General features: G+C 50.8%; 1 protein-coding gene across 1 annotated transcript; it reads right to left on the bottom strand.

Moving 5' to 3' along the window:
- Positions 1–74: 74 nt before the first annotated feature.
- On the bottom strand, positions 75–25,936 carry LOC119094469 (major facilitator superfamily domain-containing protein 6-A). Its single transcript, XM_037217526.1, has 9 exons — positions 25,918–25,936; positions 24,773–24,888; positions 22,652–22,898; positions 18,154–18,413; positions 15,434–15,560; positions 14,426–14,570; positions 4,819–4,970; positions 2,861–3,028; positions 75–2,518 (listed from the first exon to the last, which is right to left on the bottom strand). Exons 1-9 carry the CDS (start codon positions 25,934–25,936, stop codon positions 2,430–2,432), a joined length of 1,323 nt encoding a protein of 440 aa, XP_037073421.1. The 3' UTR covers positions 75–2,429.
- Between the last annotated feature and the right edge of the window lie 1,601 nt (positions 25,937–27,537).

Below are 27,537 nucleotides of genomic sequence, written 5' to 3'. Positions count from 1 at the left end.
AAAGTCATCAGTAGCAGGGGGGCCCTTGATCGGCCGGGCGAACTCTTGAGCAGCCAAAATGCCCATAGCGTGTACCCACCCAACGTAACAAACGCTTGACGGTCTAGAAAAAGCTACCAACGGTTTAAAAATACCCTGATGAAGTAGGTCTGCGCATACCTGACATGCAGACTTGGTGGCCTTACGTGACTGTGCTGACGGACGTCCAATGCTTTACTTGCAACCAGCTTGCAGGCATGCTTATCCAGATCCACCATTACGTGGATTCTCAGACGGGAGCCTAAAGTTACGTAGACCGACGTGCTGTTCTTTTTGGACTGTGCAGTTCTTTTTGGATCGCACTCTTTTCGAGATAATGGTCACCGGACTGAACGATGTCAAGGTTACCTAATGACGAACTGATGTTGATACTTGCCTTATTTGATCGTCACGTTTTTCACAATAACCCTATGCTACGCGGGCTGCGTATGGTGATTTCCTCGACAACATCATGTCGAAGGCGCTTCGCGTTGAGAACAGGCAAAACATACATGCTGGTGGCTTATTATCGACGCGTGATGCAACGCTTGGAGGTGCATCTTTATATCACTTTCACACGGGTGAAGTAACATTCATGGTCCTGCAAATATAAAACGGGTATAGATTCACTAATTTCCCATGTGGACCATCTTTTACCTACCAGACGACAAGCGTCGTTTACGCAGCCATATCTGCTGACCATGCCAACCACCAGTCGCAAGGTTTCCCAGCCATCGTATGGCCGCTGCAACAGCTGACTTGTTGCCATCTGCTCAGCTGAATGTGGTCCTTCGATCCGTCAACATGTAGCTCCATCCACAGGCATGCGACTGGCCTTCCGTGTGACCGGCCTTCTCGTCATGTTCGCGGTCAACGCGCGCGGTCCGCGGCGTGGGCAAGACAGGCGGCAATAATTCTACCGCGCGCAAGGTTCGAGATGCCTTCGCTCTTCCATATGCTCAGCATACCTGAGTAAACATCTGTTTTGGGAGTGGGTTCGCACGGCACCCTCTAAGCATCGGGATGCTACTAACTATACCTAGCGGTTAGACAAATGCCGTAATGCAGGACTAGGCTACATCCGTGCTACTTCGCTACCCTATCATGGTTATCATGTTATCATATTTGTCAACTGTTAACCCATTTGAGCATGTGCGTTTGAAGTGATTGGGCCCGTAGCAAGTTTAAAAAAAAATAAATTCATGGAAAGTCGCAGAGTTCTTCCGACTCCACTCGCAGATTTCTGTTTACCAGGCGTCGTTCTCTACGTTACGTCAATGCCGCAGCATGGGTTTATCTTGAGTCTAACAGGAGATGATTGTCACATAGTGATATGAAATTTTTAATATTCTTAAATAGAGAGGCAGTTTTGTTCCTATCATGATTGTGAGCTCAGCTTAGGAGAAAGGTGTAAAAGGAGCACGTCTGCGTTGTTCGACATTTCCAGTGGTGAAAATCAAAATTTGGACTCGTAATTCACGCCTTAACCAAGAGAAAGGCAATTTTGCAACTTTTTTGGTAGGCCCAATCTCTTTCACCAAGCAATGAATGGTGGCACGAGGGCCAGATGGCCCGAATTCCCTACTGGACGGCTTGACGTAACTACGCGCGCCGAAACGCCCCAGCGACCGCACAACGCCCGCTTCAGTCGGCTTTGTGGAGCGAGTCTCGTCGCTCCAGCTGCTTGCCTGGGGCGAGGTGTTCGTCACCGCTGTGGCGAGGGCTCTATGGCGGGATGCCTGCCGGCCCAGCCGCCAGGACACTGTCGGCACTACACTGTGGCGATGGTGTAGTCCCCCCGCGTTGCCGGCTCAGCCGCCAGGACACTGTCGGCACTACGCTGTGGCGATGGTGTGCTCCTCCAGCGTTGCCGGCTCAGCCGCCAGGACACTGTCGGCACTACACTGCGGCGATGGTGTGCTCCTCCAGCGTTGCCGGCTCGGCCGCCAGGACGCTGTCGGCACTACACTGCGGCGATGGTGTGCTCCTCCAGCGTTGCCGGCTCAGCCGCCAGGACACTGTCGGCACTACACTGCGGCGATGGTGTGCTCCTCCAGCGTTGCCGGCTCAGCCGCCAGGACACTGTCGGCACTACACTGTGGCGATGGTGTGCTCCTCCAGCGTTGCCGGCTCAGCCGCCAGGACACTGTTGGCACTACACTGCGGCGATGGTGTGCTCCTCCAGCGTTGCCGGCTCAGCCGCCAGGACACTGTCGGCACTACACTGCGGCGATGGTGTGCTCCTCCAGCGTTGCCGGCTCAGCCGCCAGGACACTGTTGGCACTACACTGCGGCGATGGTGTGCTCCTCCAGCGTTGCCGGCTCAGCCGCCAGGACACTGTTGGCACTACACTGCGGCGATGGCGTGCTCCCCCAGCGTTGCCGGCTCAGCCGCCAGGACACTGTTGGCACTACACTGTGGCGATGGCGTGCTCCTCCAGCATTGCCGCTAGCTCGTGCGGGTCCTCCATCGGGTCAGCATTTTGCTGGGTCTTCTTAGCTGTGGAGGAGTCGCCGCATTGATAAAGTAAGCACACTGCTGTGAGGGAGATATATAGCCACGACAGGCACGAGTGAGCATGAAGTAGGTCAGTTGGGATGCACTTGCCTGCTGTACTGCATATGGAATGGTTGGTGGCAGTTTTACGACTTACTGGCGTTACAAATGATCAAAACATGCTGTTATGCGTACTCGTGTGAAAAGGACAGGCGGCATGAAACATGCACGGGCCCGAGCAAGTCTGGCCTGAGCAAAAGACAGCCAAACAAGCTGTAACATCCCTGCCACGATCTGCAGGAGTGGCGAGCACCGTTACCAGGGGAGGGGGCGCCAGGAACTGACCACGTTGGCGCTCCTCTCGTTGGGAGATCCTCTGACGGAGGCAGCCGTAGTAGACGATGGCGTAGAGCGCGCCGGCCACGCCGCTGCCGATACCCATGGTCCGGAAGGTGAAGGCCGGTCCGGACAGCGCCATCAGGTAGCCGCCGATGAAGCTGCCGACGCCGCGGCCTGGCGGCACGAGGAGGTCGTGGCTGCTGAGTGTCGCATGCTCTCAGCCCATGTGAAGGTTCTCTAGCACCATGTGACAGCATAGTTGTGCGAGACCACGGACAGGTTGACCACATGTCAAGGCTGCGAGCAGGCCGGCCGCGAAACGTAATGTGTCAGATCTCGCAGCGCCAGGATACTCGAGACGAGGTGTGTGCCGCACCGTCGCACCAGCTGGCGGCGGCGACCGGCCCAACCCGGCACATGGTATGGTGCAACTGGTGGCGGCGACCGGCCAAACCCGGCACGTGGTATGGTGCAGCTGGCGGCGGCGACCGGCCCAACCCGGCACGTGGTATGGTGCAGCTGGGGCGTTCGTCACTGCTCGAAGTCGACGACGTGGCTGCCGAGTCGTCACCGGGACACATTAGCCCCCCCCCCCCCCCCCCAGCTGGCTGACACTAGGCCAGGGTGACCGCCGGCGGTTAAGCGTGCGTGAGTCAGTGTTGTTCCAGACGTGCGTGCTTCGGCACCTCAGTACCGCGAGCTTTCCTTTTCTCCTCGCTCACGCGGTCGGCCCGTTAAGTCAGGTCAAGTCGGTCGGTCAAGTCAGGGTACGTTCAAGAGAAAGGGCTAGAGAACACCGTCTTAAAGATCCCGCGATCCATGGCCGAGTAGCAGTCTTAAGAGTGACGCCAAGAGAGTGACGTCGCCACGAGTGACGTTGTCGCGAGTGATGTCATCACGCGACGAGTCCTCGGATTCCTGCTGCCACGCTGTCATTTCCCGCCATCTTAGAAATCGTGTCCCGCTCGTTCAACACCCAATCTGAAGAAGTCCCTGTCTTTCCCGCGTATTTATTATGTTTCCTATGGTCCCCCATGACCCCCATACGAGTTTGTAGACGCGGAGGGACCGCCAATGAATATACATGTTCGCAAATACGCCAAGCTGGTCGCTATGCTACCTGCAAGACAAAGCCCCTCTCGATCGAAGCTCATAGATACATCATTCCTTTCCTGGCGGGGCGAAGTCCGAGGGAGTAAAAAAGAAAGGCTTGATGAGAAGCCCTGGTGCTGCTGGGGACGTACCATTAGAATGTCGCCATCCATCGCCGGTTGTCGCAAAAGCCAACGGAGGACTCTGAGTTTGTCATGCTGGGCATGAGTCGGCATGACACACTCAGATCAACAGGTCAACGATCGTTTGCATCCTGGGAACATCCCGACAAACGCCGTACCTGTACTTCTCTCCAAGGGTCGCAGTTTTTCACGACGCGACATGCTGCCATTGGGTACTGGTAGCCACCTTTGAAGAGGAAGTTTAAACCCGGGGAACATTTTCGTGCCGAGATCACGACAAAGGTTCCGGTCCCTTAGAGCTTCGATCAGCCTTATAAACACAAGTGGTGGATGCTGATGCTGCTGAACACTCGAACTCATCTGGTAACGGTGACGGGGCCTGCCGTCACTCATATCAGGAGGACTGGCAGATAGCAGGAGGACTCTCTCTTATAGCAGGAGGACTCGAAGATAGGATCAAGCTTTCATAATGCCCTTCAGCCCACTGGTTTATGATCACAAGCTGACGGTGCATGAGATGTTGGAAGCATTCATCACATACGAGGCATATGAGCTCCTGGTCTCTCAGATGCCTTGGCGCTGTGAATGTCTCCGCGTTCTCAAGTATAAGACGTGGTCGAAAGGAACGCATGAGAACACATATTTAGTGAAGCCCTTGGGATGCGATGAAGCATTTGGTCCACACGTCCTGGGATATCACGATGAGCTCAGCATGCTCAGGCTACGTACCAAAGCTGTAGTGCAGGGCTCCAGCCAGTCCGGTGAGTGTAGCCAGCAGCCCAGGCGGCGCCAGTTGTCCAGCGTAGGTGGCAGCACTATTCCACATCAGGTGAGTGGTGACCACCTCCAGCAGCTCGAACGGGAAGCACAGCCAGGGATTCCTGACAGGAAACAAGTTGCGACGAGGTTAAACGCGTGTGAAACAGCTGACAGAGGATTTTTTCTCCTTAAAAGATGGCATACGTGGGTGTGGAGGCATTGGCATCTCGACCGCGTACGGAAAGCCGCGGGTTCGACGCCGACTCCTTCCAAGAGTTTAGTCAGCCTGCGGCAATCGGCGTGAAAGGCGATACCGTTCGCCTCTCTCATGAAGCTGACGTCACGCCTCTCCTAGTCTGCCACACTTTTGCCGACACAATTCTCAGTTGTCTCCCCGTCAACATTGGCTATTCCTATTTTGCTGTAGCGCTAGTCTCGGGCGCAAAATGGCCGCTGCTGTCAACGCGTCCCTAAGCCCAGATAACTGGCTGACGCCGGACTCCTGAAATTTGGACCCGTTTTTTGACGCGCGTGCTTCATATCTTTCTTGTGGTTTAGCAATTGTACGTCTCGCATATCCCTCAAATGGGCAGGCAAAATAGTGGCGACAGGCGTTTTCCACCTGCGTCGCTGCGGGACGACGCGACACCGCTGGCATCAGTGACGTCACGGGTGGCTCCACTGACGTCACGTATGGCGCCAGTGATGTCAGGATGGTGCCAGTGACGCCATGGTGACGCCACTCGTGACGCCATGCGGACTTGTGTCTCAACGTGAGGTAGATCTAAGTTAATATTTATAAGCTGTTTACCACCGATGGACCACTCCGACACACTGCTCTCGCAACGCCGTTCTCCGCATCCGCGACCTCCAAAAGACATTTAGCCGTGGTCGTTGCTTGCTTTGCTGCGCGTAGGGCCAGCGTCGTGGCATTGATAGGACGCCGCCTCCAGCCACAAACATTCCTTCTCGCCTTGTGACGTGGTGTGTCCCTCGCAGTGCATTGAGTCTGTCAGGATCTGAATGAATTAGCATTTCCCTGCTTTGAGGAGCTAAACATACATCCCCTCGAGTTTGCAGCATGTTTTCGATCACCTCGGCTCTGCAGACTTGCTTCTCATGCATATCGATCTGCATGCATGACGCGTGTACGGGCTTATCCGGGCCCTTCTCCCGTCTGCCGTCGGTGTCACTGTCCTGGCCTGGCCGTCCCCCCCCCCCCCCTGGCTGACTGAGGACTGGCCGCATGACTGCTTTGCTGCACGTTTATGGATCAGTATCACTACTTATCGGTGTGTAAAGCATGTATATTGATACCTGCTTGCACCATTTATTTTCTCGTGAATTCTCGTTACAACCATGCCACATCAGAAAACAAGCCTTCGAGAAGCTTTAACCAATTCGGCTTTAGGTATGAATGGGTCTACCAGGCACTCATTTGCCTCTCATTCAACGAAGCCCACGTAATCTTCTTTTGTACATAGACAGAGGATTAGCTAGAGGCTTGCCAAAGGGGGGGGGGGCAGGGCACAGGGTTGACAAAGACCTCCCTGACGATGAACGGCCTTTTGCCCCCAAAATATCCGGATGTAGCCCACTTGTTCATCAGGTGCACGGTTTTCTTCGTTTAATTATTATTTTACCTGGCGACCAGAGCGGAAATAAAAACCAGAAGGCACCGCGAGATCAATTCTGCATGTGCGTTTTAAGGTCAATAACTTGCAGAAATCAGACGTTCAACGTTTGCATGAAACAAAGCAGCGGCTAACTTCACTTTACAATGGTTCCAGTGCATGCTTTCTAAACCGAAAAAAAATCGAGAAAATTTGCAAATTTGTTTGGGTGGACGTAGGTATGGAGGACTCCCTGAACGTAGATTGTAAGAAATAACGCTGGATATTTCGAGCTGTGCGCTCATCCTCAACAGTCAGAAAGGGGATGGGCTCATGAGGATAAGCACAGCCCGAAATATTGAGCACCGTTAACATAATCGGTATTAAGCACTACAACGCTGTTTAACCAGCGCATTTCCTTGTGCCGTTTACTTTAAACACGAACTCCTACCCCATAACGTTAATTAACGTTGGATATTTTGTGTTTCCCAGACTCTTTCTGGTCCTGTTCTGTTTTGCTGACACGTCGGCAGCACACGCCTATTTACGCATGTTACTTCTGTGCTTAATGTGTCCTTATCATGCCTGCCACTTCGGTACTCACAGCATTAGTTGCTTGGGAGCAACGCATAACAATTTTCTGAGTAAGTAGCTTTGCAGCGCATCTTTTCTAAGCGTGACGTTTATAGATATAGATATAGATATAGATATATATATATATATATATATATATATATATATATATATATATATATATATATATATATACATATATGAATAAATACGCCACTGGCATTACACCGGCGCATTTTATGTGGTAGAACGCACGGTTATACATTTTTGTAATTTATTGGGGGGGGGGGGCGAACCGAAGGCCTAACACCTTACCCCCACCTTATTTTTTCTCACCGGATTTAGCCCACTTTGCTTAGATTAAACGCAATATACGTTTTTATTGTTTGGATAATTTATAGAAGTCTTCAATTCAAGCAGTATAGAAGTCATGCAGGGCTGGATCCAGGGAGTAGGCGCTGGACGCACGCGCCTCTTCTGATCGGCACGTAAAAGCGCCCCTTTAGAGGCCACCTTAGGGCGCTGATGGCGCTCTTCTGTGACGGTCATGGGAGGCAGCATGCATTTTGGTTGTGAGGCACGGGGACGGGGTTAGCCAGAAGGACTTAGGTCATACCCATATTCCAGAGCTTTTCACTTTAAGCTCACAAATCATTGCGTGTCTTATGGCGCTAGGCATGTGAAGTTTATTGCATTGTTTATCCGTTCAGCTGTTACGATCTTCACCTTGTGGTGAGAGCAGCCATGACTTTTTGCTATGAGAATGGTACGAGACGTCACTACGCAGAAAAATTAAAGAAGATAATCTTTGTGTATGGTCATCTATTACCCACGTTTTTTGTAGCATTCCAGCACAAAAAGTGGGGGGGGGGCAGGCCAGCATTGGGAAGGGGGGCAACTCGACATCGGGGGGAGGGGCAAGGCCCTCACAGAAGAATACAAATCGTCACCCGTGGTAGAAGGTCAGATGGTCAAGCCCACCGTGTACATTTCGCGGCAATTGATGCAATCTGTGCTGTATGTCAGGCTAAGAAATGTGTACATGTTGACAGACGGATAGCCAGACAGACATAACCGTAGCAAACAAATTAGGTGCAAATGGAATTCCCTTGCACTGACGACGAACTGTGCAAAGAGATTTATGCCGCCCCGTGATTGAGGGGTATGCACGGCCTTAGGGTAGCGTGAGCCAGTGATACTAGTTTAGAGTCAACGCTTGTGTAGTCAGCGGTAGACACCTCAACGTGTCCAGCTGGGACCAGGATTTGCCACATACGTGCTAGTGGACCGGAAGGAAAATGCGCGAGGCAGTGTAGTACATAAAATATCTTGTAACACCTGCCAAGGGATATTTTATGTACAAAAAACAGCGTGTAGCATTTGTAACGGGGGCGTCACTCGATATACTTTCCGGGGGGAGCCCCTCCAATGCAGCTTCAGCCCCCCCCCCCCCCCCGCCCCCCCCCTCTCTAACGCTTTCATCCGCCGCCTTAATGCATGTGAGCAGAGGGACTGCTTGGATAGATAAATGGAGAACGGTTATCTCAACTATTAGTATACTTGGTAAAACGTAACTACATACATTATTAGCATCATGTTTCATGTACCAAATAGTATCCTGTATGCACCTTGTGTTATATTATGCAACTCCTTATTATGTTAGGCCAGTCTGTATATGTTTGACAAGCTTTTTTTCTGAAATGATGACGCCTGGATTGGGATAAAAAAACAATTGGTCACCATATACGGTGGCTTTTAAAAGTAACAGGGTAGTTCAGATGAAAAATAACGCATGTTTACCCAACATGGCAAGCCTATTTGTCCTATAATCGTGGCTATGGTGATTGCACAACACGATTGCCGACCGTGGCAGTCGTCAGAAACCGCCTACCAAATTTCACAAAGGATTTTTTCCGTGAATGACATCCTATTCTAAGCTTTTCACGACAAGGCGGCTCACATTTACTTGAAAGGGAACTCACTCCTTCGCATGAAAACAATTTCGAATCTACGCAACCTAAAGGAATGTATTCTATGCAGCCTTAAATTCAAGCGGCCGAAATCCGGGAAGAAATCAGGTTTGGGGGCAGGTTTGGTCAATCCATACGGCTGAGCCCCCTAAAAACCGACCTCAGAAAGTGGTGCCTCTGATATGTGGCCCCTTTCATTAACTCCTTGGAGACGTACATTAAGGTAAAGCATACTCACCACCAGGGGAGCACACGATAGACCAACACGCAACAGAAGAGCGTAGTGCAACAAATATCAACTTTTAAAAAGTTGAGCGGCTGCCGATGAACGCGCGGGTCTCAAGGCCTTGGAGCCGCTACACGTTCGTTGTCATCATCCAAGGCTGAACGCACAAACCTAATCATGGAACCTAGTGTGGACACAATTTGCTATGTTTTAACACGCGCTCGGTTGGGTGTCAAATCAACCCCCGAAGGTTTTTCCAGAATGGTTCCCGAACGGCGCGGCGTAGCCACACCAAGTTTTAAACTGCAGACAATTGACTAGCTTTAATTGAAAGCTGTAGACAGTTGAATAGCGACTGGTTTGGTGTAACAAATTGAGATGTACCTCATGACGTCGCTGACCTATGGCGCTTCAGTCAGGTCATGGTTTCAGCGAGGTCAGCTTTTAGCGATTTGTTCAATCTGATGCAACAACGAGGTGTTTGACGTAGTCATACGTCTCTGAGATGCTTTCTGAGGCAGCACAAACACTGAATGAGCAAATTACGTTGGCCTTAAGTCAGGTATGAAGTTCAGACCAAGGTCAAACCCAACCTGTTTTATTACTCCAGGGTTCGCTGTATGGGATAGTTTCTGGTGCTTATTTCGAATTTATCGATTGCAGGAACACCATTATACATCTTCCATGGGCTTTTTAGAGGTCAGAATAGGTCATTGACCTTAAATGACCCGGGTCAACATTTTGTTTTTGGAAACATACTGCCTAGCGTAATTTTTGTCGTGTATTCAAATGCAAAACTCAGAGCAGTTTTCTATGATTTTGGTCCCCATGACCCTTAAAAGGTCAAGCGAGGTCACTGACTTTAAATGAGCATGTGACCTTTCGCTTTGAAACAGCTACTTATGTTCTGGGAGTGCTTTAGTGGTCAACCTGGATTCTGACTTCGTTTGACCTTATTCGACGCAAAGGTCATGACCTAGGAACCTCAAAATTTGACCTAATTGAGGTCACGTTTAGGTCAACACACCCTGTAAATTTGGTGTCTCTAGCTTTTTTAGTCCCCGAAATCTCCGGGGGTCATATTGACCCCCCCCCCCACACCCTCACCCAAGTGAAGGGTATCCAGTCGGCCACACGGGTGTTAGCGTGTTAAGTTAAGACAGCACTAATAGCCCTATTCTTTGTAGAAAACTCAGGAGAATGGAAAGACAGATGCATTTATATCTTGGATGCATTCCTTTATCGAAACGAATATCAAAATAATTCGTTTCAATGAAACCACGTAGCCAAAGTATCAATATTTCTGTCTTCCCATTCTCCTGGTTACCCTACGAGGAATAAGGCTACTAGCACTGTCTTATCTATATGCATAATTTTCTTCGCAATGCACTTAGTAATGCAATGCACTACGTAAGTCTTAACTTGCTTTATTGTTAAGGTCGTCCAAATGTACGCAGTGGCACCCACCAACTGAATACGCCGTTCAATGCCCGCTGGCTTTCAAAACTAATTGTATTGAACGGCACGTCTTCGCAAGGCTGACACGAACGCAGGCATACTGCTGTGTAACCAACACTCTTATCTCTCAGTCCTCTTACGAGCAGATGCATCAGTTAGCTTTATCAGACGTGTTTGTGGCACAGAGCCACCACGAAACAGCAAAAAGCTGCGCTTCTTAAAAGTCACGAGGTCACTGGGTGCGCCAGAGTCACCTCACAGAGATACCCAACACACCGCAATCTGCACAACGATGCACCGACAGTTCAGTTTTTGTAAACTCGGCCAGGCTTGAAAAGTAGGTGGTGCCTGTGGTACGTATCACCGTAGAAGGATGGCAATTACAAAGGTGCTTTAATTTCACCACCATACAGTGAACTATCAAAAGGACTCCCTAAAAATGAACACAGGTAGGAAACGTCTCGCTTATCTGATGGGACTGGCGCTGGCTAAAATAAGATGCGCCGTGCTTCGTCATTGTTTTTGCGTTGTCGGCTTTCAATTCCCGGTTCATTTGTCACCCGGCGGTAGCTGTCTTGTCACACGCCACCCACCGGCCGTCCGGGTTTGTGCTGGTTTGAGCACGCCGGCGCGACCTCGGCACTACACCTATCCGCGTCATCCCCGCCCAATCCATCCATCATCCGTCCGTCGGGCGACTGTGCCACGGCTGTCGAGCTGTTGCCTCCCGCCACGGCGAGCTGCCTCCTGCCACGGCCAGCTGCCTGCTGCCACGGTCAGCTGCCTGCCGCTACGGCCAGCTCCCTCCCGCCACGGCAGGCTGCCTTCCGACACGGCCAGCTGCCTGCCGCCACGGCCAGCTCCCTCCCGCCACGGCAGGCTGCCTCCCGCCACGGCGAGCTGCCTCCTGCCACGGCCAGCTGCCTGCCGCCACGGTTAGCTGCCGCTCACCACGGTCAGCTGCCTCCCGCCTCAGTCAGCTGCTTCCCACCACGGTCAGCTGTCTCCCGTCAGTCAGCTGCCTCCCACCACGGCCAGCTGCCTTCCGCTACGGCCAGCTCCCTCCCGCCACGGCAGGCTGCCTTCCGACACGGCCAGCTGTCTCCCGCCACGGCCAGCTGCCTTCCGCCACGGCCGGCTCTATATCTCCACAGTGAGCTCCCATCCAGCGCGGGGCGGATGATCTTGATCGTCACCATCCGGCACTGATTTACCCGAGGCCGCAGTTCGGTCACATTCACTCCGCCGTCGATCCGCTACGGCGTGTTGCCAGAGCCCCTGACGGCAGGCAGTCCGGCCGCTGGGTCGACCCGCGCGGTGGGGAGAGGACAGCGGGGAGGTGCGACGCCTGGAGGTGGCCTCGGAGGGCGGGCCACTGGCGTTGCTGGCCGCTTGATGACAACTTAAGCGGATTCTGGTATGATACTCATATGTAATTGCACTTCTGCAACAGCATAGGGATGTGAACACGAGTGATTGGCAAAGCTATTTACATTGGAGCTGTTAACTTTTAGTGCATTTCTGACTTCATTTTGTGAGCTTGTTTGCATGTGAAAATAAACCGTCTTTTCAAAAAATTATGTATGGATGTGACAGCGTGTTTTACCTAGCTGGCACCAAAAGTGTATCCTCATGAAATGCACCAAGATGTTCCAAAAATAAAGATCTTTATAAGGTGGGATATTTACAGTGTTTGATCATTCAGAACAAAGGAAATGTGCAGTAAGGGCAAACACTTACATTGATGTTTTAGACAACATTGCTTTTATGACCCACAAAGTAAGAATACGCGTATTGGCGGTTCTATGTTGCGTCGCCCGTATACCCGCTGCGCATAACGTGAGCTTCAAGCAGCAAGAGCCGTGACTGAAGACGATGCTGCAGTCAGGTTTCCGAGGGAAACAACTGCAGCTCTAATGGCCACGTTCTCCACTTGTCCTGTTTGGAAGCTACAGCGGTGAGGCGAAAAGCAGTAGGTGACTTGGCGCAGAGTTGATCCAATGATATGCAGTCTGGACTATGCAGATGCATCGGTAAATTACTCAGTTTCATGAAACGTAATGCCTGTGATTATAATCTTAATGCGCTAACCCAGCACTACAATGTTTTACCAATGAATACCAAGACGTCACACCGCAGCAAAACTCATTCTGCAAACCCTCAGATATAATGTTCATTCAGCCTGCATGCAATGAGACCGCTTCTTTCAAAATATTAGCAGTCAATGTATCACCATCGCCGCCATCTTGCAGCGCTGCCATGTAGTGTTTTTACCGTGATCCAGAGCAGACCGCTCGGGGGGGGGGAGGGGGGGGGGGCTCGCCGCCCGGCCAGGGTCACCTCAATACTTTACATACCCTCTGCCCGCGGAGAGACACCCACGCGTATCGCGCACAGTTATTTGCCTGCGCTATCGCCGCGAAGGTTACTAAATTACCTTAGTGGTCTGTTTTTGCCTAGGCTCGTGTTGCCCAACGCTGTTGCCTCCCGCTCGCTCTCGGTGTTTGTCGCAGCTAATTACACGGCCGGGAACGGAACTAGGCTAACAAAGTCCGTCACAGAGTGCGTCAGATTATTCTACCCGCGAATTCAGTGCGAATGAGACAGGTGAGTCCATTCATCGGCGGGATTTCCGGAACAGCTCACAAACCATGAAGGAGCTGTCTTCGCCATCACCACAGCGACGTAGAGTAAAATGGGGACACTCGTCGCGCGCCAAATTTTAAGTTGTGGAGACGGCTTATCAGGGGAGGCAAGCTTTTACCTCTGCAGCATCAAAGCCAGCTTATGTCCTGAACAGGCGTCTACTTCATTTTCACCATTGTTTCATCTAATCGCTTTTTAAACTATTCAGACGTCGCAATGTCGGCATTTGGGGGAGGTCATCGTGCCAGGGGAGAAGTGGCCGATCACCGCACCACAACTGAGGGAGACATTAATCACTATAAATGGGCCAGCATGCTTGGGTCGAGGATGAGAATTACCACCGGTGCCCATCCCGGTTCCGTTTTCTCACGAGGACGCTTGAAGCAATAACGGCATATCTAGACTCGCAGTCACGCATATAAACCAACTTCGCTACAACGGAATGCAAGAAGGCGACAAGCCAGCAGTGGACGTGGAAAAAAAAGAATACTGTATATAGCAATCTCGCTACGGAACTCAAGATGAAATAAACGACTCGTTTTCAGTTGACGCTCTTCCGCGGAGCAGTACAGGCTGTCAGAGCAGTAGGTGAAGTTGCACAAGGCTGCCCACTTCGGCCGCAGCCCGGGGTCGGTCTCTTGACCTGGCGTGGTGACGCATTTGGGGTGTTCTTTTCAGAGAAAGCCCGTGCACCTTGTGCTGACCCGGCCTCGGCCACCCCCTCCCCCCCCTCCCCCCCCCCCCCCCCCTGAAGTCCAGCCAGGGCAAGTGAAACATCCAGCGGGCGCGATCTCTCTATCAAGCACTTGCATAAACATCGTGAGAGTGCGTAAACTGAGGGAGATTGCGTACAATGACCGTACATTGAAGTATGCAACATGCCGAGTGTTTCCGGACTGTTGCTGGCTTAAAGGAAGGCGACAAGCGTCGTAATAGTGAACATGCGACCGTATTGCTGCAGGAACGTGGCCACAAAATACGACTCGCATTGCTGACGCTGAGTTGAAATCGCCCTGAGCGATGGCCTATACTGAGTTCTTCATCCGAACAAATGATGCAGCTTATGATGTACGAGCAGCGGCGGCTCCCACCTGATGAAGGAATATCCGATGTATCTCAAGGTGTAGCCGGCGAACGACACAAGGAGGACGTTGATGTGGCCGACCTTCCTGCAGATGGCGTCTGACCACCAGTTGAAGGGCAGCGATGCTAGGCCGGCCACCGTCATGGTCAGACCTGAAACGGAAGGTCAGGTCAGGTCGGCTCAGGCATCGCAGGTCAGAATTCAAGGCCACGCGGCGCCATGCAGAGCGTAATCATGCCACGCCGGGCGCGCTTACGCGACAGGGTCTACCGCAAAACGAGAGAACCAGTAGCACCTGATGCACTGAACCCGGACTCAGAGCGTGCACGACAGAGAAGCGAAGAGGGCGCGACAGCCGAGTGGTTAGCACCTTCGGCTCCCCGCTGGTTTCGGTTTCGAATCCCGAAAGAGCCCTGGCCTCTGAGCGCTAAGATGACCTCTGCAGTATGACACTCCACAGAAGTTTTTTTCCGACGATTGCGCTGCGTTCTCTCCAAAAAGCGACACCGATGCGGCCGCGCAGCGCGCTCTGACGTCATCTTCAGCGTAGCTCTTCCCCATTCAGGTCTTGACACTTACACCGTTGGTTTACAAGTGGCGCCGATTCATGAATATTAACAAGCTGGGTGAGGCCAGCTGGCCGTGCTTCGCCGCTCACACCAAACTGGACACTCGAGATTGCACACGACGCTGCTTTGTACAAATGTTCGCACACGTGCTTTCGGTATGAGGTGAAGGTATGGTAGGCAGTTACGGTACATGCAGTATGCAAAGCTACCCATCGCCGCCATCTGGCAACATCGTGCAAAAGCACTAGGTGCTTGGAGGTAATCACCTTTGCGAACAAACGTGACCGAAAACAAGCTCGCAGAAAAAATAGATAAGTTGTGAGCTGTGACCGGTGCAACAAACTTTTGAAGCGACCAGCGGGTAGAAAGACCACCGCACTACGGTCCGTTACATGGTATCTTTGGGATCAGTCCATTATGTCGGTACATCTAAAGATAGTACGTACCCATTAAATACGTTGGTGCCTGGAGACTCTTCAGGAAAACAAAGAGGAAGTTCTCCAAAAATCCCCACATGGATCCCAAAAGGGCGACAGCTAATATGAAAACGAGGGTCTCCGGGCGTTTCAGAATCTGAAACAGGACAACATGTTGATGAGAAGGTTGTCCCAACATGTGGACTGTACACACAACCATTTGGTATGAGGTTCAACGGCTACTTTCATTGCTACCCTGACAAAGGCTGGCATAAACGGGCTTCATGCAGTGAATTAGAGAGAGAGAGAGAGAGGGAGAAAGAGAGAGAGAGAGAGAGGAGAGAGAAAAAAAAAGAGAGAGCAAGAGAGAGAGAGAGAGAGAGAGAGAGAGAGAGAGAGAGAGAGGAGAGAGAGAGAGAGATCTGCATGTATACATATGTATATATATATGAATCTTTATATATATATATATATATATATATATATATATATATATATTATATATGTGTGTGTGTGTGTGTGTGTGTGTGTGTGTGTATGCATATATGAATTTATATGCATTTATATATATATATATATATATATATACACCATTTGGCCGAGGACACTACCTTCAAACCCTCACACACATTCCTGAAGATGAGATTCTATGGCGTGCACATGAACCAGTGTGTGCGCCCTTACATCCAAGATGGGGCACGCGTGAGCACTAGTCTGCAGCCCTAATTTCTATGCTCTTACGATCAACTTGGGTCCAACCAGACAGGCATCACCTTCACGTGGGTTCTAATAGCAACGGTCAGGTCAAATGCATCGAGATCACCTATACATGCCGTGCCACCGATGCAGCGGCAGCACATACAGATTCTACTTTTCCCCACATTCCAAGGTTGGACAAGTCCAACTCATTGGGAAAGCTGGCCTGAGGTCACTGCGGGCCAACGCTGGGCAGAGGCCACGCCGTTCCACGGATTAGTCTGCCTGGTAACCACTTGTGCCACCCTAGTTTCAATGTCATCGGGGTACAATCTCTTTCGGTGTTATTTCGTATGTCGGCAACACAGAGGAGGTCCAATCCTACCTACCCGCTACTGGAGGAAGCATGGGGCCGCGAACGGCCCGCTCCAGTGAGGGGAACGGTGGCTAGGTCCACGGGCGTGACTGGTAGGTCGTGGTCACAAATTTGCTAGGATGGTGCACATCGGCCGTCGTTTTCGGTTTGCTTGACAGTGTGATGATTGAGGTCAGGTCAGGTCAAACTCGGAGGCGAAAAGGCTCGTGGCAGCTTCAGTAGATAGTTATTGGGCATATAGACGTAGACATAAAGACATCAGGCCAACAAAGAGTGACAAAGGCCCATCGAGGTCGACCTAACCCAGGTGCCGCACCCATCCTTGACTATATCTTACCACCTGACCTGCCTGAATGTAGCTATAGATGAGATCCTTAGGCAGATAGAACCTGTCCAAACGATGTTTTAAATGTTGCTAGGGAGGGAATTCCCGCAACTTCGTTTGGCAGTCCGTTCCAATGATTCACTGCTCTTTGACTAAATGACACTTGCCTCTTCATAGTCCTATTCCTACCTTATGCTTATTGAAACTGGCTTCCTCTAAGTCTCGGCGTCTTTAACAGTGCTCCTTGTAGATCGACCATGTCTATCCCTCGCATAATCTTGAATACCTGTATTAGATCCCCTAAGTCTATAACATTCGGTGAACACAAATTCAAGGCCTGAAGCCTTTCCTGATTTTTAAGTTGCTAAACCTATTTATCATCGTAGCTGTTTTTCACTGCACTCTCTCAAGCCTATCTATATCTCTGTGGAAGCATGGGGATATATACACAATACTCTGGGCGTGGTTTGACATAACCTGAGTACAACTTTGGACAGCATTCTTGCTCTTGTAATGGACATTGCTGTAATAAATCCCAGCATTCAAAGTGCCTTGCTCCTAGCAGCCCCCACATGACTTTTTAGCTTTTAGGTCCCTGGAAATTATAACTCCTATCCGTCCTCAATCTGGTCCAACTTTCGGCCTCTCATCCTATAGGTAATATATCTCACTGTTTCGGCCAGGTAATCATAGCTGATTCAATGAGCCATCGCGTTTTCATCTTAGTGAGGCTTGTGCTGACACGTGCATGGCTTAATCTTTTAAAACAAGCATATCACTTCTGGCAAGATCAGCAGGTACCTAATACGAGTGAAGGAGTCAATAGCAACCGGCTCGATACGATTCACGCCAGCGCACCGAAGCGCGTCCGGAACCACGTGTCTGCGTGTAGACTGCCACACTAGGCGATACACTCTCACTACAAGGGTATATCGGGGAGAGCATTTCAAAGTCATTGTGGCACTCATGACGTCATAATAACGTTACACCAATCCTGCCATTTCATAAGTCATGCGTTGATCAAAATAAAAAATAGCATTGTTCAGGCGTTTATACCTAGCATCAGTGAGCGCGATTCCATATATAACGGCCGCCAATTTACTCTCAATCAACGTTGTGCAGGGCATGATGAAGTGCTCAAACTATGACGCATTGAGGAGCATATTTACTGGACAGAGAATTGTGCTGTCTAGACCAGTGCTTTCCACTTTAAAAACGTACCAGTAGTTATAAATGAGCTTGTTTCGTCATATCTCATGCTTTAATATCTTCAAACGCGAACCATTCCTTTTAGTTCACCCACTAGAAATGCCACCCAGTGTAACCCTCATCAGTGTTTCAGCCCCAGCATACCTTGGTGACTTGACGGAAGTGGGCCTTTTCCGGCAGCGCCACCTTTAAGTTGCAGGCGTATAGAGTGACGACGGTGAAGACAACGAACAGGTCCATGGAGTAGAAGGCTGGGCCGTAATTCGTCTTGCCTGGAATCAACCACGTAGACAGCACATCAGTGCATGGCAGAAACATTGCAAGAGGACGTTGAGCACAAGTGATACAGATGCCAACGAAAGTAAAGGATTTCAGACCACTCAGACAAATGGATCTGGGCATAGCTGTGAGTCACGGTTTACGTGCAAATGTTCTTGCACAGCTGATTGGCATCTTAAAATTGATAAGGCTGATTTCGGGTAGGCGCTAAAAGTTGTCTTGTCCAACTTTTGTATAAACCATACACCGGTAACAAACACCAAAGCAAGAGTTCAGCCTCAGGGCATGGGTCCTTAGTCCGGGCGTACGTAGCCAGCCTGTTCATCAGGACCGCAACCTCTTCAGGTGCCAGCCTGTCCAGGTTTCCAGCTTGCATAACCATCCCTGTCCCGCCCAGCAGTTCCCAGTCTGGACAGCAGTCCCTAGCATGGACAGCATTCTTCAGCCTAGGCGTTGCTCCCTCCCCCCCCCCCCCCCCCAGCACGGACAGCAGTCCCCAGCATGGACAGTGCTCCCCAGCCTGAACATTGGTCCCAGCGTGGACGGTGGTCCCCAGCCTGGACATTGGTCCCAGCATGGACAGTGCTCCCCAGCCTGGACATTGGTCACAGCATGGACAGTGCTCCCCAGCCTGGACATTGGTCCCAGCGTGGACGGTGGTCCCCAGCGTGGACAGTGCTCCCCAGCCTGGACATTGGTCCCAGCGTGGAAGGTGGTCCCAGCGTGGACAGTGCTCCCCAGCCTGGACATTGGTCCCAGCGTGGACGGTGGTCCCCAGCGTGGACAGTGCTCCCCAGCCTGGACATTGGTCCCAGCGTGGACGGTGGTCCCCAGCCTGGACATTGGTCACAGCGTGGACGGTGGTCCCCAGCGTGGACAGTGGTCCCCAGCCTGGACATTGGTCCCAGCGTGGACAGTGCTCCCCAGCCTGGACATTGGTCCCAGCGTGGACGGTGGTCTCCAGCATAGATAGTGGTCCTCAGCATTGACAATGGTGCACAGCCTGAATAACAGCCCCTCAGCACGAGCAGTGGCTCCCATTATCCCCTTTGCATAAGGTTACTAGGCGGTTATACAAATTGCTGCGAATGGCAAAACTCTAAGGCGTATCAAACTGTGGCGAACTCGTGCTATCACAACCACAATTAAGCACAGCTAGGGTTACTGGAGGCGTCTTTGCGCTTTTCACGTAACTGTTTATTCTACTGGCACCTGATGTCTCGCCGCATTTCCACAGGCACCTAATCCTACAGTGCATGATTAGGTGCCTACAGTCATACAAAGCTGGATAAACAAGGGATGCAGACATATGTTTGCCGCCAGACCTTGCAAAATAACCGGTTAAGTTATTGTTGAGACAAGTTTATTTCGTCATCATGTACCGTTTCGTCATTTGTTGCGATTGAGCATTTGGTCCCATGATAACCAATCATACAATACAAGAACGGGTCTGGCGTTTGAAGCTTATGGTCATTTTTGATAGCCCAAACGATAAACCATTGGTGCCGCTCATGCGTACTCCATTTATTCGAGAACTTCGGAGTTGCTACCAACTTACATTCCTGTATTGGTACCAATGGAAATTGATTTGGTTCCAATTACATCCCAATTAAATTTGGTAAAAATTGCCATGTCTAATCAACATGGGTGTTTTACAATTGCATGAGATTTTAAACGTAAATGACAGCTTGAAGATCATTCAGTGTAGTTGACAGTTCTGTCCTCCGTAAGACCTAGACCACACTAGTTTCTGAGCTACGCACCCGCGAAGATGTGCTTGCCTATTCCGTGCAGACCATTTCAATGCCATCTAGGCATGCATGACGTCACAGAAACGTCATTCAAATCATATCATCCCACTGGCCATGCCCAGATTCAAGGACAAGAAGAATGTAATCGTCCAGTCGCTCACATCTAACATTCGCGAACACGATTTCTAGACATAACGATCATCAATTGCCTGTCAGTCAATGTAGTTGCAAGCTGTGCAAGGTTCAAACACGAATCATGCTTTTTGTTACATGGGACAAAAAGCTGGACATGGCTGCCAGTCATTACGGCAATAAGACTTGCAATCGAATAACTCAAGAATGCCGTTCATAACAAAGTATTGTGAATGCAAGTAAAACGCCTTGAAATTATGGATAAATGTGCAGCAATACCACGAGAAGGGCCAAAACACTTAGAGCAATATTTTCCAACACTAGAGCCAATAGTATATCAATAGTTTGCAAGTAAACTCATTCCATCAAACTTGCTGCTTGTTTCGATAACTTCAAATCATTCTTTTTCACATTGCTGTGGTTCAACAGAGACTGTCGATTTCGGCCAACACGTTCGTGGAAGATACAGCCGCTTGGCCACGGCCCAGTTCATTTGCTGTGCGTGGACAGGTCACCCTTCTTATAAACCAATTCGGCGGTTTTTTACGACTAGTTTACAAATTCTTATACTTAAGCCTTGTGGAGGATATATTTTATGTTTCTGTTGGTCCAACGGCACAGGGGCCGGCGTGTAGGGGTTGGGGGCATAAAAAAACTGGGAAGTGGATATAAAATGAGGAGTGAATCTAGGGAGTAGAGGTGCACAAGCCGGAATTGGCGGACGTTTTTCAAACGCAGCGACAGAATGCTTGAAACCTAACCAACCAGCATAGCAAAAATGCTTCGATGTTACCATGCCAACTTGTACGGTATGTTAATGTGTAAGTGTTGCGGTTTGCTAGTGGTGTCGCTTCATTTATCGATGGCAAAACGAGTTTGAAGCTGTGACCGTGTGAGAAGGAGGATGGTGGCTCCATCACAGAGGTACGCACGATGTGACTATAAAGGTAGCAAGTTTCAAGGTTGGACTTTGGAACTATAAACGGTATATGACATATTTACATAGTGGCGGAGCCGTCGTTCTTTTAAATGTTGCTTTTGGAATTGGTGGCAGGTGGCGCACCTAGGTGCAAGCCACTGCTAGTGAGTCATGAATTATCAATCATTTTAGATGCACTAACATTCGGAAAGCGGCGCTGGTGGGCGCGATCTGTGGCTGCTGGGCGGCCTAGTTGGGCACTTGTGTTGCCTCGCTTGTTATGAGCCACATGAGCAAATGTTTTGACGGTCGAATAACTTGCGCCATGAATGAGCCTGGCGTTGTGGTTTCAATCGGCATGGTTGTGATCCGTACGTTAGGCTTGAAGATAGCTAGTTATATTTTAGGAAGGTATATGATTTAGAAATTATGTCATAAGCTTAGAAATATGACATCTTTAGGAATGTCTTAATTCTATTCGGCTTGTGTTTATCACCATATCTTAGTCTAAGATCAGATAGCAAATTGAGAAAAGCTTCAGTGAGCTATCCTGATCTTTTTTGCATTCGTCCTTTGCATTCAGATGATTAAGACCGCTAAAATGCACACCCGCGTTGTTAGCACTTCTTGAAAATGATGAGAAAAGATACACGAGACGCACGGAGACAATGGTTATTGTTGAATCTTGCTTTGAATGACACAAATAATGGTGAGACAGATGGCTAATCGCGGGTTTCTTGAAGGAGAGAGCTCGGGGAGCTTGTGCACCTCTGTAGGAGAAGTAAGAGACTCAAGATTTGTGGAATAAACACAATAAGCGTCTCACAGACCATCCCGATGTCAAGAACTAAAATATAACGGACTCGGGAGATCCCTACGCTATTTGCCTTGTGCATAAGGGTGTAGACATGTGATTATGCGCTCGTTTTGGTTGCCCTTGACTATGAGGGTTGCGCAGAGATGCTGCAGAGCACACTTCAATCTCATGCCGTTTGTCCACCAACCAATGACATTGGCGCGCGCACGGCACACGCATCGTTTGGACGGTGCCTAGATTTAGTGCCAAACTGCCATATTTGCCACTGCAGTGCGATCGCTATGAGGACAGCGATCTCGGTGCTGTCATACTTGAAGGCCTCTACAGCCCTGAGATGTTTACACGGTGCGGGATTGGTTGACGGATGTGGCGTGTAATGTAACCTCAACGCTAAATGGCCTGCCCTTAGATGCAGGTATCGTGTAGGGCGTGCGGAACACATTATTTTCAGATCCCGAAACTTGCCAGAGCTCGCGCGAAGCGGCCGTACGCCTGTGTGTGTGCAGCAGATATATTCGATTGTAAATGCCAGAGTAGTAGGCTGAGCTGTTGCTACGAAGGTACTGCTAAGCTAAAGGCATCTGCAAACGACGTGGTAAGTTGAAGCTTTGCGATTTATGGGCCCATCATTCCGTTCAAAACACTCTAACGCCGGTCAAAGGGCATGCTTAGTTTGATTTAGTTTCGCGTCAAACTAGCAACATTCACCATATGCCGTCCAAACGGGATTAAGTGACAGCTTACCAGGCGTGCTCACTAAGTCGATGATGACACCGACGAGTGGCGGAACGATGATGGTGGCAGCAATTGCCGTCACGCGCTGGCGGCCAAAGTTCTGCCCTGGCGTCTTGTGCTGCCTCACCAACGCGAGGTTAGTTGCGTCCAGCAGCGTGAAGGACGGCGCCATGAAGAACACGCCCACCATCCGCAGTGCGAAGTACACCCAGAACGTGGTCCGGCTGGAGGCTGGCAGGCCGGCGCTGGGCTGGCACTCGAGCTGGCACTGCGGCGGGCAGCGCAGTGCCGCCAGCGTCGGCAGCGCCAGCTCCGAGCCGTTGCCGGTGAGACGTGCCGGCAGCAGACAGCCGTCGCCGTCGAGCGGCAGGCTGAGGCGCGCGCCGGGCGCCGCCGTCTGGCAGGCGTCGCCGGCGCACGCCTGCAGCGCCGCCTCGCCGTCCGGACAGATGAGGCGGCAGTCCTGGCTGCGTGACAGACTTCCGCAGTTCGGCGGCGGCCAGTCGGCACAGCCCAGTGTGCTTGGTTGGTGAGGCGGCTAGCGCGCGCGGCGTCGTCAGTGGGCTCGGCGGCAACGAAGAGGAGGCCTGGGGACTACGCATTGTAGGATAACGCAGACTACGTAAAGCTCCCGGATTCGCCCCCGTCCGGTCAGCCAATACCCTGCGCACACAGGGAACAGCGCAGATCAGCGGCGACGCATTCAGGTCAGCGGGTGGCACACACAGGTAGCACAGATCAGCAGCGGCGCACAAAGACAACACAGGTCAGCAGCGGCGTGCACAGAGACAGCACAGATCAACAGTGACGCACACAGACAGCGCAGACCATCATCAGCGTACACAGATACAGCACAGGTCAGCAGCGGCGCAAACAGGACAGCACAGGTCAGCAGCAGCACCAAACGGAGACAGCAAAGGTCAGCAGCGGCGCACCACAGACAGCACAGATCAGCAACGGCGTGCACAGACCGCACAGATGTAGCATCGGCGCACACAGATGAAGCCACCAGATCAGCCAAGCGACACACACAGGCAGCACAGACCAGAAGCGGCGCACACAGAGACAGCGCAGATCAGCAGCGGCGCAAACAGGGACAGCGCAGGTAAGCAGCGACACACACAGAGGCGGCACAGGTCAGCAGCGGCGCACACAGAGGCGGCGCAGGTCGGCAGAGTCGCACACAGAGGCAGCATAGGTCAGTAGCAGCACACAGGGATATCACAGGTCAGCAGCGGCGCACACAGACAGCACAGATCACCAGCGGACACACAGGGGCAGCACAGGTCAGCAGCGGCATGCACAGAGACAGCGCAGGTCAGCAGCGGCGCACACAGGGACAGCGGTGAATCAGAGAGACTCAGCATTGTCAAACGCATGCACACGTGCTCCGGTAAAGCGAGAGAATGCATATAATATTACATAGGACGCTGAGCGTTCTTGAGACGGCCAAGGCATTTCAAATTCGACGGTAGTCTGGCTGGCAGTATCTGAGAGGCAAAAAATGTTTCTTGGCAGAGCAAAGGCCAACGGACAGGTGCTGACGTGCAAAAGAAACGGGGCTTTTAACCCAATTGGATGCGTTGTGTTCATACGTGACTAGGGTTGCACTGTGATCGGGCCCCAGGCGTGGAAGCAGTTTAGCTATCCCTCCGCGAGGACAGCTTATCTTCTCGTCTACTTGCCAACCGTACACCTAACTCTCGTCGATAATTGCTCGACCGATTTTGTCCTATCTTCTCCTGATTCACCTTTCACCGAGCATTTCCCGGACAATCTTCGCTTCCGCTCATCACTTGCATCTGCTAACAGCTCACTAATTACTACCTGGCCAATCTCTTCACTGTTGATCCCTTCCCCATGCTCACCACTGACCGATCACAGCGGCGCCGACCCTCCCATCGCACCAGCTCACACCCACTGATCACAGCGGCGCCGACCCTCTCACCGCACCAGCTCACATTCACCGACCACAGCGGCGCCGACCCTCTCACCTCTCACCGCACCAGCTCGCACTCACCGATTACAGCGGCGCCGACCCTCCCTCTCACCTCTCACCGCACCAGCTCGCACTCACCGATTACAGCGGCGCCATCCCTCTCACCGCACCAGCTCACACTCACCGATTACAGGGGGTCCGAGGAAGGAGGCGACCGGCATGAAGACGTAAACCTGCGCCACGTCGGCGTACGTCAGGCCCAGGTCCGTCATGTGCAGCGTCATCAGCGGCAGGATCGAGACGCCGCCTGGAGGCAGAGGGGAGACAGAGGGTGTCGCGCGTCGTTGCAGACGCGGCAGATGGCTCGTAGGCGCTATCCTTCGGCACCAGAGGTGGCCGACGTGCTCGGTTAAAATCCCGCTGTGATATGAGTGGAGGCGCTTTGAACAGCTTTGACGTGATTATTTTGAGATCAAACCCTTTCTGTCAATGTAGATATGCATTTGGTAGAATGTAGTGAGGATATGTGACAACGATTTTTATATTTGTGTATTTTGGCGGAAGTTTTGAACACAAATTAATGCCATGTATACGAGATTTAGTGGCAATACATAAAACGCTGTTTGTGAACAGCCCCCAAAATGCAATGACCTGCTGCAGACATCTTCGACTAAATAAACGAAAACCCAAGCAGAGCGAGGAGGTGGAATCCGCCCCTGCCTGTAAGCTGTTTAACATAGAATGTTCGTCAGGTACGTAGCGGCGTCTCGAGCCGCAGCCACCATGTTTTTCTAAGAAAAACGCCGGCGGTAGCCGTACACGGTTCGCAGACGGCACTCCAAGCCGAGCACAGTCGTCATAGCCGCGTAGACTGCACTGCAGCATGCGCTCATGCACGACGCGGCGCGGCAGCCCATACAGGGCAGGTGAGAAGTGTCATTACCTGGAGATGCAGCGACAGCGCGCGAACATCGCACCAGCATCGCGCGAGCAGTGCACGAGCTGTCAGGCAAATGCATACAGAGTCGGGATACCCGATCACATTAAATTTGATATGCCCATATTTGGGTGCTGCTAGAAAAGGCTGGCAATACGCCTGTTTGAATCTGCATGCACGGTGAGAGCAGGTTCTGCCAGAGATCCGCGGACGCTGCTGCATAGCCAACAGGACACGGACCCAACTAAGTTCGAGGTGCTTTGAGACGTCCAAAAGCGAGGAAGCGCGTCCAACGCTGTAGAAAAAAGACATCTGTATGACATCACCTGATATGGTTGCTATGGGTACCGGCCATACGTATAACGCAACAGATATGCTATGTATTTGTTCCTTACTCACACGCGTTTATTGCACACATTCCAGCTTACACAACGCGCAAACAAAATAACTAACTGCTGGAAAACCACCATGTTACATTGTGCCTGCAGAACAGTAACAGTTATTGCGTCAGAAAACAATAACCAACATGATTCTGAACACGGCACCGAACAGGTGTGCTGCCAACGGCGGCCGCCCGTAATATGCTGTGGTCGAGACGTCACATAACAAAAGGCAATTGATGATTCTTAGCCTTCATCGGTATTAACCACAGTAAATCAAGTCAACCTAAGTCAACCACAATAATTTAAGCTCTTACCTTCTATATGAACATCAATGTCTTATGTTACGACATCTGCCTTAATTGTTATCAAAGTGGTCTGCTGAATTGGTGGGTATGCAGCACCCGTGTTTTCCATTACTGAAACTAGAAGAATTTAGTGTGTACGAAAGATACGGGGGAGAGAAAAGCTTGCCGGTAGCTGTCCAAAGCAGGATAAGACATACTCTTTAATGGTATATGCCTAAGTAATCATTAACATGGATATTACACTATATATATGTATATATATATATATATATATATATATATATATAGTGTGTGTGTGTGTGTATATATATACATCGTATGTGGGCACCGTGTGTGTGTGTGTGGTGTGGCGTGTGTGTGTGTGTGTGTGTGTGTGTGTGTGTGTGTGTGGGTGTGTGTGTGTGTGTGTGTGTGGTGTGTGTGTGTGTGTGTGTGTGTGTGTGTGGTGTGTGTGTGTGTGTGTGTGGTGTGTGGTGTGTGTGTGTGCAGTGTGTGTAAATAAATGAGGCTTGTTGTTTGCGAGTTCACCTGGGTTCCCATTTGGTGCTTTCCTTTGGTGACTTGCCGTAGTACCATTGATCACCAGTAGAAAGGAGCTTAAAAATTGGTGTCTTTGATCAATATAGGCCAGAATTCAAAGACAAACCTCGAAATGTTTCCTTTGCAGTGTTTTCGTCAGATAACTATCAAACTAGAGAAGTAGTTCACATATAGTGCGACCAATTTTGAAAATACAACACCGCGCATCCGTGGTTACACACAGTGAGCGATATTCGATACAAGACGTGATTTTCCTTAACAAAAATCAAGCCAGACACGAACATGAAATTGAAATGAAGGGACGCCTCTATGCGAGCTCATTTGCGTCAGCTTATAAGGTATCTGGGCCACTCGGTTCAATAAAGGTCGAACAACGCATTAATCCCGATTTGTCTCTAAAGTGCCCTCACAGCTTTCGCTGTAACCGCCTTTAGCTTTTGTCCACCTTTTCAAAGCAAAAGATCACTGGTGTTCAGATCAGGTCAACGATCCCATTTGAAGCTCAGAAGGTCAGGGTGACCAAAATCGTTGAAATTAAAAGGCCATGAGAACTAAACGTCCTAAACTACCCAAAGTTGCAACTTCTCAAGTGATCAAGCGGTTTGGTAAAGCCTAGCAGAAGCTCTGGACCTTGCCAGCATCGGATGGTTACTGATCCTTTTCCGTCGATATAAGCCCGGCGGACATGATGCACGCGGCCGAATCGCAGCGATCTGCAGTGATTTCCTCGGAGTTCCGCTCCTCTGGGTGCGGGACTACTTTCTTGAAGAGGCGCTCGCCAGGGCCAGATC

This window comes from Pollicipes pollicipes, unplaced genomic scaffold, assembly GCF_011947565.3.
Source record: "Pollicipes pollicipes isolate AB1234 unplaced genomic scaffold, Ppol_2.1 Scaffold_4002;HRSCAF=4701_pilon_pilon_pilon, whole genome shotgun sequence".
Classification (NCBI taxonomy): Eukaryota; Metazoa; Arthropoda; class Thecostraca; order Pollicipedomorpha; family Pollicipedidae; genus Pollicipes; species Pollicipes pollicipes.
The sequence above is the reverse complement of the archived record's forward strand: the minus strand, read 5'-3'. Positions and strand labels throughout refer to the sequence as shown.